Source organism: Lonchura striata, chromosome 10 (genome assembly GCF_050655825.1).
Source record: "Lonchura striata isolate lonStrDom1 chromosome 10, ASM5065582v1, whole genome shotgun sequence".
Classification (NCBI taxonomy): domain Eukaryota; kingdom Metazoa; phylum Chordata; class Aves; order Passeriformes; family Estrildidae; genus Lonchura; species Lonchura striata.
In genome coordinates this window covers 15,650,228-15,668,144 of record NC_140712.1, presented here as the reverse complement: position 1 = coordinate 15,668,144, position 17,917 = coordinate 15,650,228, and the positions used below count along the sequence as shown (strand labels likewise).

The 17,917-nt window shown below is 44.6% G+C and overlaps 1 protein-coding gene across 1 annotated transcript in view; it reads left to right on the top strand.

The window, feature by feature from the left end:
- Positions 1-7,389: 7,389 nt before the first annotated feature.
- The window catches only part of HDGFL3 (HDGF like 3), a 37,853-nt gene continuing 27,325 nt past the window's right edge, over positions 7,390-17,917 (top strand). Inside the window, exon 1 of the mRNA XM_021537558.4 lies at positions 7,390-7,843. Within this exon, the coding sequence (XP_021393233.1) occupies positions 7,760-7,843 (84 nt within the window). The 5' untranslated portion in view covers positions 7,390-7,759. The remainder of the gene's footprint in view (positions 7,844-17,917) is intronic.

Genomic DNA, 17,917 nt, shown 5'->3' with positions numbered 1-17,917 from the left:
AGCTAGCTAACTTCCTTTCCTCCTCCAAAACCTACTCCTGACCTTTTCACCCTCTGAACCACTTAATCCCAGGCTCTGATGCTAACCCTCACTCTTTAGAGGTGTGATAGACCTAATCAGCTATCCTAGGTTTTCTGGGAGGGATGGAGTTTTGAGAAAGGAATTCAAAAGAAATGAGGTTACAATTCTTAAAAGGATGTCATAAGCAGGAGTACAGGCTGCAGGTCTCTGAGAGACAAATAGGTGAGCAGGATATTAGATTTGGTTAATGGAGAAACAATCAACATGTGGCTGCCACATGACAAGATGTAAGTAGGAAGGGGCAGATTTCCAGGCCATCACAAGAAACATGATCTGGAGGTAGAGGGTATGTGGAATGTGTGAAGAAATGTGCTTTTAAGAATTTCTCATGGGAGGCAGCTGGAACCAGTTCTTGCATTGTGCAGGGTGGTGTGCTGATCTTTAATGGTGCACCATGAGGCTTAAGCGATAGCATGTCAGACCTAGTGTGGCGGTGGTGGTGGATTCAACCACTTTGGTCCCTGCACCCCAGCTTCCCATTTGCCCTGGAAAGGAAAGGAATGGCTGCCCAGAGAGCTGAGTCCTTATTTGTTGGGAATGATGAAGGGAGAGAAGGTAACTTGCTGTGTTTTCTGCCTGATCAGGGACGACTCACTTCCCCTGCAACCCATCAAGTGTAATATCATCTATATCCACTTCCCCAGGCACTTCTTCATGCCTGTTTTCATCCTGGCACCCAACACTATCATCACCCTCAGCATCAGCACAACCACAGAGCCTGAGGACTCTCCTCAATGCTTCAAACCCAGTAGTATCTCAGTCCTTACCCCTAGGTCCCCTTTAGGACTCATCATCAAGGTGCCAGGGGGATGATGTAGTAAGTCTGGGCAGGATGGGGCTGCTAATATGAAAAAAAGCTTCTGGTTTTGCTGGGATATATTTAATTTTCTTTACAGTAGCTCATATGGTGCTGTGTTTTGGATTTTTGACCAGTGGTGCTGACCACACAGGGATGTGTGGAACTTGGCTGCCTACTGCAGTTAATCCACAAGCAAGAAGCAGCAGGATGCTCAGTCCTGTGAGGCCAAGGTGTAAACCACAGGTCTGACAGGAAGAGGATGTTTCCAAGTGACTCTTGAGCAAAGCAAAGTGCTTATAAAGAATGGCCATATCCTCAAAGGCACTGCTTCACATGAACTGGAGAAAGAGGGCATGTGGATGGGAAAGGTCAAGACAGGTCTACAGAGGTCATATCTGTAGAAAAGTACCTTCACAGAGATGAAAAATGCTCATGGAAGAGGGAAGACAGTGAGATTTGGATGTGGCCTAAGTAAATGGAGGGAGATGGGCATAAGACTCAATTTAGTGATTTGAGTCACTGAGAGTTTGGAGATGTTGCCCATGGAATAGAGAAGGATGACCTGAAGAAAGTTTCAGAGGTGACAGGCTAAGTTTTTCTTTTGATTTCAGCACAGTTGCAATGATAGTCTTGTGTAATTTAGTTTGCCTTCTATTAAACTCTTGCTGATGCCAACCTATCCAGGAAGAAACTCCTGACTGATTTTTTTTTTTTTTTCCACTGTGATAACATGCATGCATCAGTCTGCAGCACAACAGATGAGATTCAGGGCTTGGGTTCTGGAAGTGGGAATTCTTGAGCAATAGGTACATCTTGTCATTAAACTCTGGTGCTCTTAAGAGGGGTTTTATGGTACAAAACAGCAGCAATCTCCAGAAATTGCATGCTAGCTGCATTATTTCTTTCTGTTTCCTGGCTTCTGACACTGTCATTCAGGTGATACAAAAGTGAAGTTAAAAATCTTCCTAAATAAATATGTTCTGTTGTCCATGTTGGGATGTGATTATTCATTAATTCACATTTCAAAAGGCATTTTGATGAATGTACCAGAGGGCATGTGAGAGAAATCCTTTTCTCCAGTATTTATGAGGGGAAACTACGATGGGGTAAGTGTCACGAATCTGGCACTAAATTTATTGTTCTTGTCAACTCTCAACATACTTCTCACCCAATAAATCTCTGAGACTTTAGATGGCACATCTAAAATATTTGTCCAGAGGAGAAATATCTGTTGCAGGTTTTCTCTCTTAGGTATTATGGCTTTAAAGCTTTAGAGGTGAAGTTTCTCACCTGGTCATTTGAAGAAGCATTTTACAAATTAGCAATCAAATGGAAATGAGAGTCACTAGTTTCATTGTAATTAATGATATCTATAACAAACACATAAAATTATGGGAATAGCAAAGTAATTTCTGCAACTTTTGTCCATCAAGATAATCTTCATAGGATGCGTAATATTTTTGGAAGTACTAGATTTTTATGAGTGTTTCACAATAAATAGCTGCTAAAATATTTCACATGCCACAAGAGAAAATTCAAAGAGTGAAGTAGCAAAGTCAGGTGGTTAATGTTGTGAAATACTCAGGTTGCTGGAAAAGTTTGTGATACAATCTTTTAAATTTTCCTTCTGATGTGTTTTTCCCCCCACCCCTCCCATAGAAAATCTCAGGTTGGTTACTGCTGAAGAGACTGGTAGGTCATAAAGTCCAGTACCTTTGAATTGAGTGTGGATTTCCACATAAGCTGATGAGCTGACAGCACAGTGACAGGTTATTAGTCTTTGTATGGCAACCTTGCCAGCAGAGAATGAGATGTACTGGGCTACAGAATTTTGTTAGATAATGTTCAGGTTTTCTTGATTTATACTAAGATACTCTGAAATCTTTGTGTTCTTTTACACGTCTGCTTTTACCTCTCTTTCTTAATCCCTTTCTGTTTTTCTCACAGCCTTTCCAGGCTTTAGTTCCTGCTTCCCTTCCAGCTTTCCCAAGTTCTCTCACAGGGAGCCATTTTTTCCTCTCATGAGCTCTGTTTCCACAGTCATCCCCAGCATGAGCTGAATCACATTCACTTTAGCCTAGAGCATGTTTGGTCCAGACAGAACATGAGGCTTGTTTATTAATCCCTGTTGAGTGTGTACAAATGCTTTTCAGATGCTTGAAACTCAACTACATTTATATGGTACCTGGAAATTTGGTATTTTACAATTATTTATTTTACTGTCATTGTCAGAAGAGTTTTGATTCATTGAAAATTTCAGTTCTAATGGTTAAATTATGAAAGATATACAAGAAACTAGAAACAGGTTTGAGTTGAAACACCTTAAGCAGCGCTGACTGTAGGCATCTTTTGCCTGCTATAGCTTTAGCTGAAATGCCTGTAGAGAACAAGGAATGGCAGCAATGCATACTTGCTAATATTTCCATCCCATACAAACCTTTCCACCTTAGAGTGGAAAGCTTCCAGACAGAGAAAAAGTTAATTTTAACTGAAGTGCTTCTGTCTCTTCTGCCTCTAGGATATGTGTTCACACCTCTGCAACATGTAAAGCAATCACCTTAAAGATTGTCTAATTTAATATGATTAGGAGTGTATAACATAAGAAGATTCATGACACTGGCTATAGATAACTTGCTCCAGCTATGATACACGCCCTTCTCCCTTCTAAGCTTATTAGAGAAAGCTTGAGATCCCCTGGCGAGCTTCTTATCCAGTAATTAAGAATATCCTAATGGGCATGGTAAGTGCCTTTCTATGCATGTTGGAATGGACATAAACCATCATGCCCTCTTTCTGCCTCACATGAAGTAGCTCTGTGATTTCAGACAGTGCTCTCAGACATGTTTTGCACAGGGGAATGGCTCAGTTGTAATTCAGAACAATTTCCTATTAAAATACTCAACAGAGAAGCACTATTTTACTGTGGTCATAGGCAAAATACTAATCATGGTAACCATTACCGACACATTTTTACATACAGGAAAAGGAAATGCAGAAGGAAAGAGAATTATATCAGCCATACGTAGGTTGGTAGGTAAGTAAAAATAAATAGGTTTATTTCAATATCTAACTAAAGTTGATTTTTCAGGTGGCCATGCTGCAGAGCACTTTCAGTCTGATCTCAAAAGAGATTTCAGCAGGGAAAGCAAAAATTGTAAGATGGCCAGGGACAGAATGTTAGAGGCAAATGTAATAATCCATGTGGCTTCAACAGAAAAAATATAGGCAGCTTCTCAAAAAATGGCAAGTGCAAGATACCACCATGAACAGGATTCACATTCCAAACTGTCTGCATGCAAACAGGTGTGTGCAAAACCATGGTCATGGAGTATTTAATGCAAAACTTAGGTATGTTTAAAAATTTATTCAGGACTTTGGAAGGTTTTTTGAAATTAGGGCTTTTTTTATCCACATGCTCTCTTCTTAAAGATTGATCTACACTTTCAAATCAATGAAATCCTTTTACTATGAAAGTTTTCAACCAGGAATGTTATAGTTATTCCTTTCCTCATGTCAACTGGTGGAAAATGATCAGAACTAGCTGAAAGCTTCTCAAGAGCTTAAGAACACTATTTCCTGGGAATTATGGGGAAAGCAAATTTCAGTGGTGTGGTAATGACTTCAGGGCAGTTATCTCAGAGTCCATCTGTCCTGGGTGACTCAGGGTTTCACTGCTGACCACGCTGCTGCCCCTGCCACCTCCCTCGTGGTCCTCTGTCATTACCATCTCCCCTGCTCACACTTGTGTACACTGCCCTGCTCTGGGAATAGAGCACCTGGCTGGCAGGGGGAGAGGTGAGAGAGAACTTGGTGTGATCATGCTGGGGAGTTTAGGGAGAAGGAGACACCCATCCCTGCTGCAGGTCTCCCTTGCTCTGTAAGGACACGGCTGTGACCTTTGTGCCCAAAGCAGACACAGCTCTTGGCTTCTGTAGACTTAGGACCTGGCCTATGTATATGCAGTGCATCTATCAGCAAGCCTCTGAAACCCTCTGCACCTCTGCAGTTTCTGATCTGAAACTGCTCTTGAAGTGCTTGGAAGAAATCCTCATCACTCCTCTTTTCCACTTCCATATGGAAGGAGTAGATGAACTCCCCTTTGTAAGAGAAGAGAAAGGAACAGAATACAGGTGACCTAGGGAGAGCTCAGGCTTTGTGTGCTGTGATGAATGGCTGAGGTTATGCACACTACCAAACTCCTTGTGTTTTGTGCCAGTGTTCTTTGCTTTCCTCTTAATGTGTAAACATTTGTTTTGCTTTTTCATTTGTCAGCAAGGAAATTTGCTTTTACTCCTCCTTCTTTGCCCAGCATCTTAACTATAGCTTGATGGAGGAACTATCTGCAGAGTGTTTTAAGAGTTTTCAGCTGGCCAAACCTGAACAGAGTTCTTACTTTAGCAACTCATTTATCCTTTGCAGTCTATTCACAAGGAAAAGAGAGCTGCATCCTTGCATGTCCATGGGATGAGTTTTCTCTGGAGCTCTAGTATATTATTATCTTCACTGCAGACTAGAAACCATTCACTGCATTCTCTTCAGACACCAGTGTTGGGACAAAAGGAAATACAAATGTTCATGTTGCCAAGAGATGTTTCAGTTCTGTATCTAGTCACTTCAAATGTAGCTATTTTGACATTAGCAATACATTGTTGTCTGGGTGTGTACATAAAGTATAGAGGTTCCTTTTGCAAGAAACTGGCACACATCCTGCTCCTTTCTGATTTAAGGTCTCTTAAGTTACTACAAATAGCTGTTTATATCTGAGATGAAAAGCAAACAATGCATTAAAAAAAAAAAAAGCTACACCTCTCTAGTAAGTATTCTGGAGGGAAGGCTGGTTTTGGGAGGTAATCCTGTGTGTGTAAGAAGCACGTAGGATTATTCTGGAGAGTCAGATCAGAGTCTCCAGCTCCTATACTCAGAGATCTTATATTACACTTTTCTGAAGGGAATTAGGTATCAATTTAAGAGGATACAAAATCCAATTTGATATGAAAGTGAAAATGAGCTGTTTGGCCAGATGTATATACTGCAGGTGGCTGCACTGGCAACCCTGTCACTGATCAGTACTTCAGAACAGGTAACAGCACTGAGCACAGTGCAGGCTGATTATCTAAATGTTTATCTAGCTTTTTGAAATTCTTTTTCCATTATTAGTCTACTACTGATACCTGAGCTAATGATTTTACAGCAGTGCTTCCACCAGCAGGGAAGTGCTTATCCTTTTTTATGACCCAGAGTGAAAACTTTCTTGACTTACATACTAGCAACAGCAGCATTTGGGCTCCAGAGCCACATCTGGGGCTACCATAAAAAGCAAGTCTTCTTGGTCCTGTGCCAGCCCAGGAACAGGTGCTAGAAGAAGCATTTATTTATCTTATTTTTCTGCCATTACCAGCCATTGCAGACTGGAAGTGCCCTCTGTGGTCCATCTACTCCCTCCTCAAAATGTGACCCTACAGTCTTCACTCATCTATTTCTTTCTTCATCAGCAGGAACTGCCTGTGGCCAGGTGCTTTCCTTGGGAGTCAGGCAGTACCAGCCAGAGCTATCTCCCTAAACCCAGAGAGGACAGTTGCCATCTTAAATGAGGGAGTGGTTGGGGAACCTATTGCTAGAGTTTCAGCCAGACCTGCAGAAATCCTAAACTTTGCTGCTTGTGACCCGCCTAGCAGGTGCCTATCTAGTTTTACTAGATAAGGTACTTGAGTGTAATAAATGTCAATAATAATTGATGTTTGAACATTACAGCTGAACTAATAACATTATGGTAAAAGCAGCAATATCTGGGATATATGGGTTACCAGGGCTTCCCTTCCACGGGGAAAAACTAGCATCACCTGGCAAGCAAGAGATCCCAAACACCCTGCAAGGGGACATCACCATTGTGCAGCTCTGAGGTCCATGGCTTGGTGTATGTGGGTTTTAGTTTTAAGCTGAGAAGGCAGGTGGAGGGTCTGGCGCTGGAGGAGAGGCTGGGTACAGAAACTGGGACAACCTTGTGCTTCGGAGCCAGGCCGTTGCCTAGGGTCTGCTCAGGCTGCCTGGCATGGGGAGGGGTCTGCAGGTACCCGGAGGAGCCGGTCCGTGCTGGGCCTGGGCCTCCGTGACAGCGGGGCCAGGGCGCTCCCAGGCCCAAGGGCCGGGCGCCTTTGGCCGGGGGAAGCGGAGTCCTGCTGCCGACGCCGACCGGCTTCTCCTCGCCGCCCTGCCTCCATGTCGGGCGCGCATAAAGAACCATGTCATGCTTCAGCGGGGAAGGGAGGGCCGGGCGGCACTGGAGCGCTCTCTGCTCTCCTATTTTCATAGAAACCGATCTGTGTACCTAGAAAATAACAGGAAGGGAAAGCGCGGGGGGAGGCGCGGGCGGGGTGGGGGGGATAAGAAGATCCTGTTTTCGGTCGCTGCCCGAGGAGTAATTCGTCGGAGACGGCTCCATATTCCCGGGGCCGCGGCGGCTGCGGCGGGGATGGAGCGGGCGGCGCGGGCGGCGTAGCCCAGCGCGCACGGGGGGGCCGCGGGCAGCGCCGCGCCCGCCGCCGCCGCGGGGCGAGGGCTCCCCGGCCGCCCCCGCCCGGCCAGCCCGCTCCCTGGTACCGGGGGCTGCTGGGGTTGTGTCCAAGGCCTCCCCCTCCCCCGCGTACACACTCACACACACAGACACACGCACACACACTCACACTCACACACACACACACACCCCATCTCCTCCTGCCGCCGCCGCCGCCGGAGAGATCGGGGATCGCCCGCGGCCCGGCCCCGCTCCCGGCTGCGCCCCGTGCCCGGGCGCATCGCACCCCGCGGGGGCTCGCCCGGCTGCCCCCGGGGCGGCGTGCGGGAGGGCGGGGGGACACACGGCGGCTCCCGCGGCGGCTCCCGATGGCTCGTCCGCGGCCCCGAGAATACAAGGCTGGAGACCTGGTGTTCGCCAAAATGAAGGGGTACCCGCACTGGCCGGCCCGGGTGAGTACCGCGGCGGGGGCGCCCGGCCCCGCGCCGCCGCCCCCCTCGCCCCGCGGCCGGGCGGGCAGCGGCCGGGCCGCGGCCAGGAGCCGTCGGAGGCCCCGGCTCCGGCCCCGGCGGACGGGGGGCCACGATGCGCGCCCACCCCGCTATTATTGTGCATCTTTTCTTTGATCTGTAGATTTCTCCCCGGCCCCCCGGGAGGAGGAGGAGGAGGAGGTGGAGGAGGAGGAGGAGGAGGAGGAAGGGGGAGGGAGGGGGGCGAGCGCGGGCTGTACCTGGGTTGTTATCGCGGGGAGGAGGCTTGGGGAGCCGGCAGCCCTGCCTGCATCAAAACGATGCTGTTTATTATGCGCCCTCCCTCGCCCCGGCCCCGGGCTCCCCCGGGAGGCACAGGGGCCCCGCCGCCCCCCGCGGCCCGGGCAGGGCAGGGCCGCCGCCGCCCCGCGGGCCGGGGACCGGCCGGGACAGCGCCGCGGGCCGGGCCCGGGGACCCCGGGGATGGGGCACGGCCCGGGGCAGGGACGGGTCTGCGGGGGGCGAGGCCCGGGCTCGGGCTGTGCGTGTCCCCGGGGCGGCGGGCTCAGCCCGGCTCGGGAGGCTGGGTGAGGCCAATCGGGTCTGGCTCTGTGGCAGCCCCCCAGCCCTGGTGCCACCCCACTGCACCCAGGTTTTTGGGTCTCCCGCACCTCCCACTGCACCTTGCTCTTTACTGGGTTGACTTTCTTTCATAGGCCTTTGTCATTTTTTGTTTTACGCTGCCGTGGTACAACTGAGATGCAAAGGCACCGTGGTCATTTGACGGTCAGATAAGTGCTGATTGTACTTGAACATCCATTTCTGGTGCTGCTACAATAACGCAGGGCAGAGCTTTCTGTGGGGGGTCTGGTACTGGCACACTTCCGTGGCCTGTCCCTTCCCTCCTCTTTGGTCACTGTTGTGTAAACTCACTAAGTGACACGTGTTGTGGGAACTCTTGGCAGGCATCAACCAGTGAGTCTGTATTTACTTGTCTTCCCCGGCCTTGCTGGGATGATTGGGTAGTGCTTCATGCCATCATTCGCTAGTCAAGGAAAGTTGCTGTTCTTTATAGACTGTAAAGAGCATGAAGATAGTGAAGAGTTGTGTGCAACCTGCAGGGAAACATGGATGAGCAGTGCAGAGATGGACTGACATTTAGCATTAGCCTTGGCAAGACAGCCCTGGAAAAGGATGGGTGTAAGTGCTGGAAAGGTGTCCTGGGCAGAACTGGGAAGCAGAAGTGTTGTTGAACAGCAGACACTGTACAAGGAGGGAAGGCCAACACAGCAGGCTTAAGCAAAGGTCAGTGAAAAAAGAATAGCGACAGGGTTCTGAATATCCAGAAGCCTGGTAATGAGGTGGTGCATGCAATTATTTTGGCAGAGCAGGCTAAAATTAGCATGCAAAAGGCCGAACATAATCAACAACGGGTTGTGGTTTTGTAATTCTATCATTATACAGGTTGGTGGATATACTACCTAAAAAATGGCAATTTGTGTCAGCACAACAGCATGAGCCACTGAAAATTGACTTCTTTCCTACCTCTGTCATGGTTTAATTTACTGTGAAAATTTTAATGTGAACAGTTGAGACCATTACCACGTTGAAGCATGTTAATCCCTTTCCTTTTTGAGCCTTTGTAAAACTCCCATTTGTTTACTCAGAAGCAGAGCAGGGCCTTTTGTTTTAATGGCATTTTCTTTCCTTTCAAAAAATCATTATGTGCATTGCAGCTGGTCATAGCTTTTGACTGGATTGCTAAATAGGCACCTGAATGGCAATAATATCCAACAAAGTACATCTTGACTAGGAAAAAATAGGTGTGCTGTTCACATAACTCACTTCCTTTGTGCAGACTAACAGGATGTAAAGTTCAAGTGAAGACAAAGCAGCCTCTACTTTTAACATGACTTAGCAAATAGAGGCAAACCTGTAGAGAGCCCAGAGTCTACCACCAGGTAGGAAGAGAGCTGTCAGGAGAGGGGAGCATTAGTGCTGGGTGTTAGTACAGTAGAGTGTGCACAGGATGTGCTCCTGTGACTTGTGATGCTGTTACCTACAACTCCATGGTAGATCAGCTGATGTCTGCCTGAACCTTGTTAAAATTACAGTTCATGCTATATTTGCTAGGACTTTTCATCATTTTGGTTGCTAAGTTTTGCCTGATGCACACTTTCTTCAATGAAGGAAAAACCTAGTGAGAACATCAGTCTTTATTTCGCTTCACAGAAAACATTTTGGCATACAAATAAGGAGCAAAGAAATATTTGAGTTGAGAATGCATCTCGGGTACTTCTGATTAACTGAATGCCTTTTATCCAGGGGATTCCCTTGCTTCCAGATCCTTGAGTGGTTGCTAGCTACTTCTCTATTCATTATGCAATTAGCGTGTTTGATCTTTGTATTCTCATAAAAACTTCTATATTTCATGCTAATATGTAGCTTTAGTAATATGAGTAACAATACATTTAAATGGCAGTGTTATTGCCCCTACCAAATGGTGTTTGGCATCAGTGAGACCTTTGGCATGAATCTCCTGTCTAGGGACAAACTTTTTAAACTGTGTTTAATAAACCTACGAAGTGTTGGAGCAGGACAGAAGTGATCTGCCTGCCCTTTAATGAAACACAGACATAACTGACCTGGCTCAGAATCAGCCATGTATTTTTGTGCACATGGGTAGTGTCAGGCAGAGGAGGTTCCTCAGATCCAGAGGCTCCAGCAGCAGAATTCAGACCTGCCCCCAGCTCAGTGGCTCCTGTCTGTCCCAGGGATGGTGCCTCTGGGCTCAGCCAGCTCCAAGTACCACAGCACTGCAGACAAACCCAGCACAGGCAGCCTTCCCAATTCCTGCTTCCCACCCCTCTCTTTGGAGCTGTGTTGATCCAGTGATCAGTACGAACAAGCCTGACAAACCTGACAAACCATCCCTATGAGTAAAGAGAGAAAAAAGATTCAAAAAGTGGCAAAATAATGATTAAATGCTAAGGCACCATTGGAAAATTGTATCTTATAACTGATGGAGTGCTCTAGCACTCAAACTGCATTTAACGTTTCTTTGTGGATTGGTCATTAATTCATTTGAGAAGGACTGGATTTGCCACACTTGGCCAAAACAATAATAACACCTGATGGCTGAAAGAGGTCACTTAGGTCTTATTACCTTGAAGGCCTGAAAGGCTTTTTGGTATCACGTTTTCTTGTGCAAAGCTGAAATTTCCTTTAGCTTGACTGGAGGACAACAAATAGGTTTAGAATTGTATTGAATTTTAATAATAATGGTAAAGGAAATACAGTTCCGTTTAACACGGTTTTTATGTTTGTCTCTGATGTCTGTTGTCTTTAGATGCTCATCAAAAATGCAGAATAAATACAAACTGACCAGGTCATCAATCTAACGAGTAAGCAACTGTGCATCCAGAGAGCCTACAAAAACAGAGGGAAGATGCCATTGTGGTTAAAATGTAGAAAATAAGAATTTAATTTGTTGTACATTTGATGAGTGGTCTTTGCCTTTGAAGCACTAAATCCCCTGTGTCTTACTTCCTTGTTTGTAAAAGACAGTTAACAATTCTTGTCCCTTTAAAAAGATGTTGTGTAGACAAAATCCCTAAGGTTTATGAGTTTCTTTGATACTGCCGTGATAGGAGCTGTGTTAGCACACACAGACAGAAAATCTCTTCCTTCAGATACCCTAGTTTATCTAGGATAAATGCCCTGGTTTATTGAGAAATTACCCCTTGAATAGTCACTCAGATGAGATAAAAGGGAAAACTAGTGGTAGATTCAGAAAGATCAATAATGGTGTTTGTTTTATGAGTGACCCTGAAAGAAACAATGGGCATTTAGTTGCTGAAATTAGCTACTGATTTAAAAATAGGAAGGAAGCTGTTAATGCAACTGTAGAGAGCAGAGAAAAAGTCTGGAATGACCTGAATAAAATAGGAACATGCCCAAATAAATGGCTGATGCCATTATTGAACAGAAGTCTAGGGTTGTGCAGCTGGGGAGACAAGAACTGTATTTGGATAAGCAGCAGGAGTTTGTGTAGGAATAGCAACATTTATTTGGGATAATACAAGAGACCCAAGCAGGTAAGACAATGTATTTTAATGTAAAACACATGGTTGTTTGAAGCTGTTTAGAACACGTTGTGCTGGCAGGAGAACACAGCCTTTAAAGTGTTGGTGTCACACCATTATGAAGGTGTATTTGCCATCTTGTCAGGGTGAAGTTCCCATTTGCTGGACTCCTGTTTGTCTTGTCCATTTCCTTTATTGCTACTCTGAATTAACACCTACTTTAACTCCAGATTTGCTACTTAGCCAACAAAGAATGAATGGCACTCTTATGAATGCCACTGTGAAAAAACATCTGCCAATAGCAATGGCAGAATGGGGTTTGGGGCACTTCAATGTATTAGTTGCAAATGGATGTGAAATGTTCAGTACAGTTGCTTAGAGTAATACATAGTAAATGCTGTCATTTTCATGGGAATAGTGTCAGTGGCAGGCTGAGCCATCACAATGTAGTGACTACATGGTAGTTTTTAGCTCAGTATTTTCAGTATTATTGACTGCGTCCCCCCTCCAACAAGGCATGAAAGTAAGGCACCTGAAAGTATGAACTGAAATAATTCAAAGGAAAGGTTTAAAGGTAAGCTTATGCCTAAAGACTGTGTTAGATGACAGCCTAGAAAGGCTCATAACACTGTGGTATAATAATGTAATATAATGTTAGACACTATTAAAAGAAATGGCTACTACAGAGTAACAGAAGATTTTCAGTATCAGCAAAAAAAAAAAAATCAAAAATAAATTTTGGACAACCGTATGCAGACATTTTTGTAAATAAGCCTCTGTCCAGTTCAGTGAAGTGTGGATGGAGCCAGTGGGTTGATTTGGATGCAGCTGTAGATGTAGGACCAAGGCTTATATTCTGACATCATTTGATAAAATACAAGGTACAGAAACAACTTTGGTCTGTTATAATGGCCAGTATGACAGCTTGCAAATATTGAACTCTCCAACACATCATAGAAGAAAGGTTCTGCGTTTAAGTGTTTGATATTTAAAACAGACCATTTGTTTTTGTATTAATATAAGAATAAGGGAAGGTGGGTTTTTCCCTGGCAGGGTTTATCTTTTTTGGCAAAGAATGACAGACAAAAATCAGATTAGATCCAGAAAACTTCAAAGGGTCCATCACAATAGACAACAGATCTTTCTCTGTGTTTTTCTGCCAAAACTTGTTCTGCAGTCTTTTGAGCTTTTCTTTTTGGCCATTTGGGACCTGTCCAGTCCTTCACCATGTGTTTTTCTCCTTTACCCCTTTTGGTTGCTTTGGTTTATGACCTCACTTTTGCCATATTACTAAATATGAGTCCCCTGTGACTTCTCCTTTACCAACTCAGAGCTTCTTCAGTCTCTCTCCCTCTTCAATTATGTACCTCACTCATACATCAGTCCTTGGAGATCTGCAAGCAATTCTTCCTGGCAGGTCTCTGTTTGTTCCTTTCTGAGATGATTTGCTGATCACTGCAAAGGTCTGGCTTATCCTGGGAACTGATGGTGAAGGCCATGGCTTCTTCCGGCAACACTTCCATGAGCAGTTCCATGCACTGTATGCATGGGAAAAGAGCACATTTAAGGCAGAGTCCTTTGTGGAATTGTTTGTACTTTCTAATTCTTCTGCACCATCTTGACATATGTTGCTTAGACAACATTTAAATTTATTTGCAGATACCTGGATATATCCTAGAATACAAGTGAATGCATTTTCAGTGACTTAATCAGTTCATTGAGTACTGATTCCTTCATTTCCAGAAACAAAAATAACAAGGAGTGAAGTATTAATTCTCCTACTGTTTGCAAAGTAGGGAACTTAAGTAGCTGGCAGTCTTTTTCTGTCCTCCTGCAATCAGTTTTAAGTGTGAATTAAAAGGCTTTCATCTGAGGATTGTAGCATAAAATGTCATCATTTTTATACATGAGGTTGAACCATAGCTTACAGTAAAACATTTGCTCGTGTTTGGTAAATGAATCATTTTGCGGCCAAGGTTTTCCATGTTTGTTGTTAGCACAGCAGAGATATAAGGGGAAACATCTTTAAAATTCAGTTCTTTAAATCTTTCTGCTGGTGTTTTTTTGGTCTTTAATTAGTTTAAATAATTAGCCCCAAATGTGCAAGTCTGATCTATTTTGTGTAGATGACAATAGATGAATACATTTTCTCCTGCAGTGTCACAATTTTAAGTCCAAATGAAGCTAACACAGAATACAGTTGTCTCAGAAGTTTTGAGGCAATAAGCAACTAAAGTTTTTCATACCCATAATCTACAGACTTTTTGTTAGATACTTTTCCTTGTTACTTTGAAGCCATTGAATAATTTTCATCAACTGATCTCATGGAAATCATTTGATATGTATTTTTGGATGAAGGAATAGTGCCCCTTTCAGTGAAATCTGTAACCTGTCAAGTCAATCTGTATGCTGCTACTACAAGAAGATAGGAGAAATATTCGTTTCCCCTCATTAATTGACAGATCTCTTTTTCTGCTGGGTGAAGAACCTTTTAGGATTCCCAACTGCAATGAACTTTTTGTAGGCAGCAAAATGAAGACAGAGTTTTCAGCCTTAACTCTTCATTTCCTGATTTTCCTGCCATAATGACACATTAACAAGTCTTCCTGCATTTAGGGTAATAAAAATCTTGTAAGCAAGTGATTGCTGACAGTAAGTATATACAATTGTCATTTGAGGATAGATGAAAGGACTTCCCGATGATGCTGGAGAAGTGATAACAATGGGGAGAGGTTGGGCATTTTAACTGTTCCAAATGGTGGTGCCTGAGCAGTAAAAACCTTTCCACTGAGTACTTGAGAGGCGTAAGGGAGAATGAGGCTGCCTGGGGCCTCACAGTAATGCTGTAATTTGAGTGGTAAATACAGCAACAAACACTGGGAAGTAGTCTGTGGAGCAGGCAGGAAGAGGATGTGGAGATGGCTTTTTAAAGGTGTTGGGAGTCAGGTGAACATCAGCACTGTGCTGTTTCTTTAGGTACCCTGGTACTTTCCAAGGCTGCCCCTGTGCCATCCATCAGTGATCCCTGCCTGCCATGGATGTGTCCGTGTGTGTGCAGACACACCTGTCCTGTGCACATCCTCCCCTGGAAAGGTCAGATCTTAGAGTAGCACACGGGCAGGGCATCAGCTGACTGGGCTCCAACAGAGGCAGCATCAGCAGCCAGTGGTTTGGCTGAAGCACAATGGAGCAATGAGAATGAACCATTATTTGAAAGACTCCAAGAAATATTTGGCAAACAAGGCAGTGTCATGAGGTAAAGCTTTTAAAACTTAAAGAAGGAAACAAATCCTTTCTTCCTCCTCTTGGGAAGGTCTCTGCAGTACTGGCTTTGCACATCTGAGATTGTTTCATTCATTTGTGTAGCAGCCAGTTCTAAACCTGATACTGAAATTGGATATAAACTGCAGATTCATTTCGTTTTCCTTTCTTCTGCTCACACTGTTTGACATGAAAGGCTTGATAATGCTTTTTCCTGAAGGGTATATGAGACCTGGCTTTGGGGATTTGGTTTGTTTGTTTGTTTGTGGTTTTTTGGTTCTAGAAAACAAGGAGGGTCAGAAATCTGAGTCAATACTGCAGCATCTTAACAAAACAATGAACTTCCCATGTTATTAAGTAGTTCCTATTACCCCAGTCTGTAGTTCCCCATCCTTCCAGTGGTCTCAGGTCAACCCAAATATTATCCTTGGCATCAGTGTTTCTCCAAAAAGACACATAATGTCCTTGAATTTCAGAAGGATTTTATCTCTGCCTCCTGGCCTTTTGTAAAGCTCTGCTGAAATCTGAAAATGCCTTCAGAGTCAACATAAAGGGAGGACATGAGGTACTCTGCTCTGGGCCACACAGAGCCCAACATTAGAAAGGACAGGTGTCCACAGACTTTGGTCTCTGCCTTAGAAAAGTGCATTTAAATATCTTTCAGCTTTCCATCAACAGATTGAAAGGTTAATTAGCATACATCTGTAGCCCTGACAATGCAAACTGGAAACAACTGTTTATTTTGCCTTGCAGCAATGTGTAAAAAACCTAGAGAGAGGCTGTTTGCCAGCTTTGGTTTGGCTGCTTGAATAGAAGACATCATATAACAAAAGAGGAAAAACAGGGCAAGGAATATCATACACTAAAGAATTTCCTTAAGACCATCAGTTAACAAAACATCCTACATGCAGCAGAGTAAATAGGGCCAGGGAGGAAGGAAAAAATTCCAGGCTGTAAGGACCTTTCAGATGCCACTGTGGTGTCACTGATGTCAACTAGGAATCAGTGTGTCAGCCTTTAAAGTCAGGAACTTCGTCCTCCTTGGCCTTGGAAGGCACCTACCTGTGAAGCCACTTAAAATACAAAGAGTAAAACTACACCAAAGGCAATGAGTAGAAGAAACTTTAAGTCTGGGAGAGCTGAAGATACAATTGCACAATAATGCAAACCATTTCTGGGAATCAATCCTGTATCAGACTGGATTACTGAATGCACTAAATATAAGTACATATTGAAACTTAATAATAACACAAGGAGTGACCTTACAGAGATGTGTAGCATCAGTCTGGAGATGCAATCCAGGTGGGAGAGGCAGGAAGGTGCAAAGAGAGCAAAAACTATAGTTGCAAAGAACAATTCTGGAGTTTCTGCTATTTCCTTGATCTGCTGATATGTTTTGCATACAAAGTCATTGGAACCAAGCAGCTCTTTCTTGCTAGCTTCTCTTCAGCTTCACAAAACTTATATTTTACAGCATTCATACCTCCATAAAGGGTTACTGTCAACTTTCCCTTTTAATTCCTGGAAGACAGTGTATCTTCTTCATCTGGAATCTCTTCCACATGTAGAAATAAGAATCCAAGTCTCCATTCCTGACTGTGACCCTAGGCTCTGACCTGTTGTTTGGTAACTAGGAGGCAGTTCCTGCAGCTCCTCTTCTGCTTAATCCTCTGAGAAATGTTTGGATGTAGGGCACTTACAGTTCACCTTTTGTATGGCACTGTGGGGTGGGAGCAAGGGAGTGCCCATGGAGCAGTGCTTGGACTCACTTGTGCCATGGGTTTCTGTCCTGACACAGCAGCATAAGGGGATGCCAGAAAGCAGAGCACTGGACTTCGAAAGGAGATTTGTCTCTTCCTTCTCTTGAGTTTTGCTTTTCCCTTCCCTGCCTCTGCTTGTGCAGAGACCAACCAGGCACAGGCTGAGGGGAGGCTCCAAAGGCAGCAGACAGGGAGGGCTGTGTTGGACACCCCATAGGAGAAGCTGCCCATTTATGGCCTCCTTCCTTTCTTAGGATAGAATTGGTTGCTGAACACTAAATTCCACCAGCCTCACTGCTTTTGGTGTGTGCATTGCCCTAAGCATCTGTGTATTTTTCTTTAGCCTCATTTAACATGTTCCCGGTCTGTCCATCCACATCCTGCACAAGGGCTGGCCCATTCTCCCAGGTGCAGCTGCACCCTGTGGGGCTCTGCCCACGCTGGCAGGACATGTGTTTGTATCTGGGATTGCTGCAGAGTGCCTTGACCTTTGCAGCACACTGGTTATTCAAATGTAACTTGTGGTCCACTATTGGCTTCCTGTAGTACTGCTGCTTCCAGCTTTCTCCCTCTGGCATTGCCAATCCTTTTTCCCAGCTGTGTTGTTTTGTTCCCTGTGCAGACTGAATTTCAGTTTACGTGCAGCTCGTATTTCTCACAGACCCAGGGCTGTGAGTCAGTTGTCACTGGGTTTACAATCACTGGGTGCAGGGAACTGACTGCACGTTTCTGCATACACACCTACGAGCCTGAGACTATCTTTGAATATTTGCAAAGGTTCCCATCTTGCTGTCCCAAATGCCACTTCCAAAACATGGAAAAAGGTGCTGAGGGAGGCAGATCCTGGCAAGAAATACACATGAGCCAGGCATCTCATGCCAGGCACTGTGTCCTACTGTAGTGGCATGTTTTTGTCATCTTTTTCTTAAACTAATTAGTTGCTTGTTGGT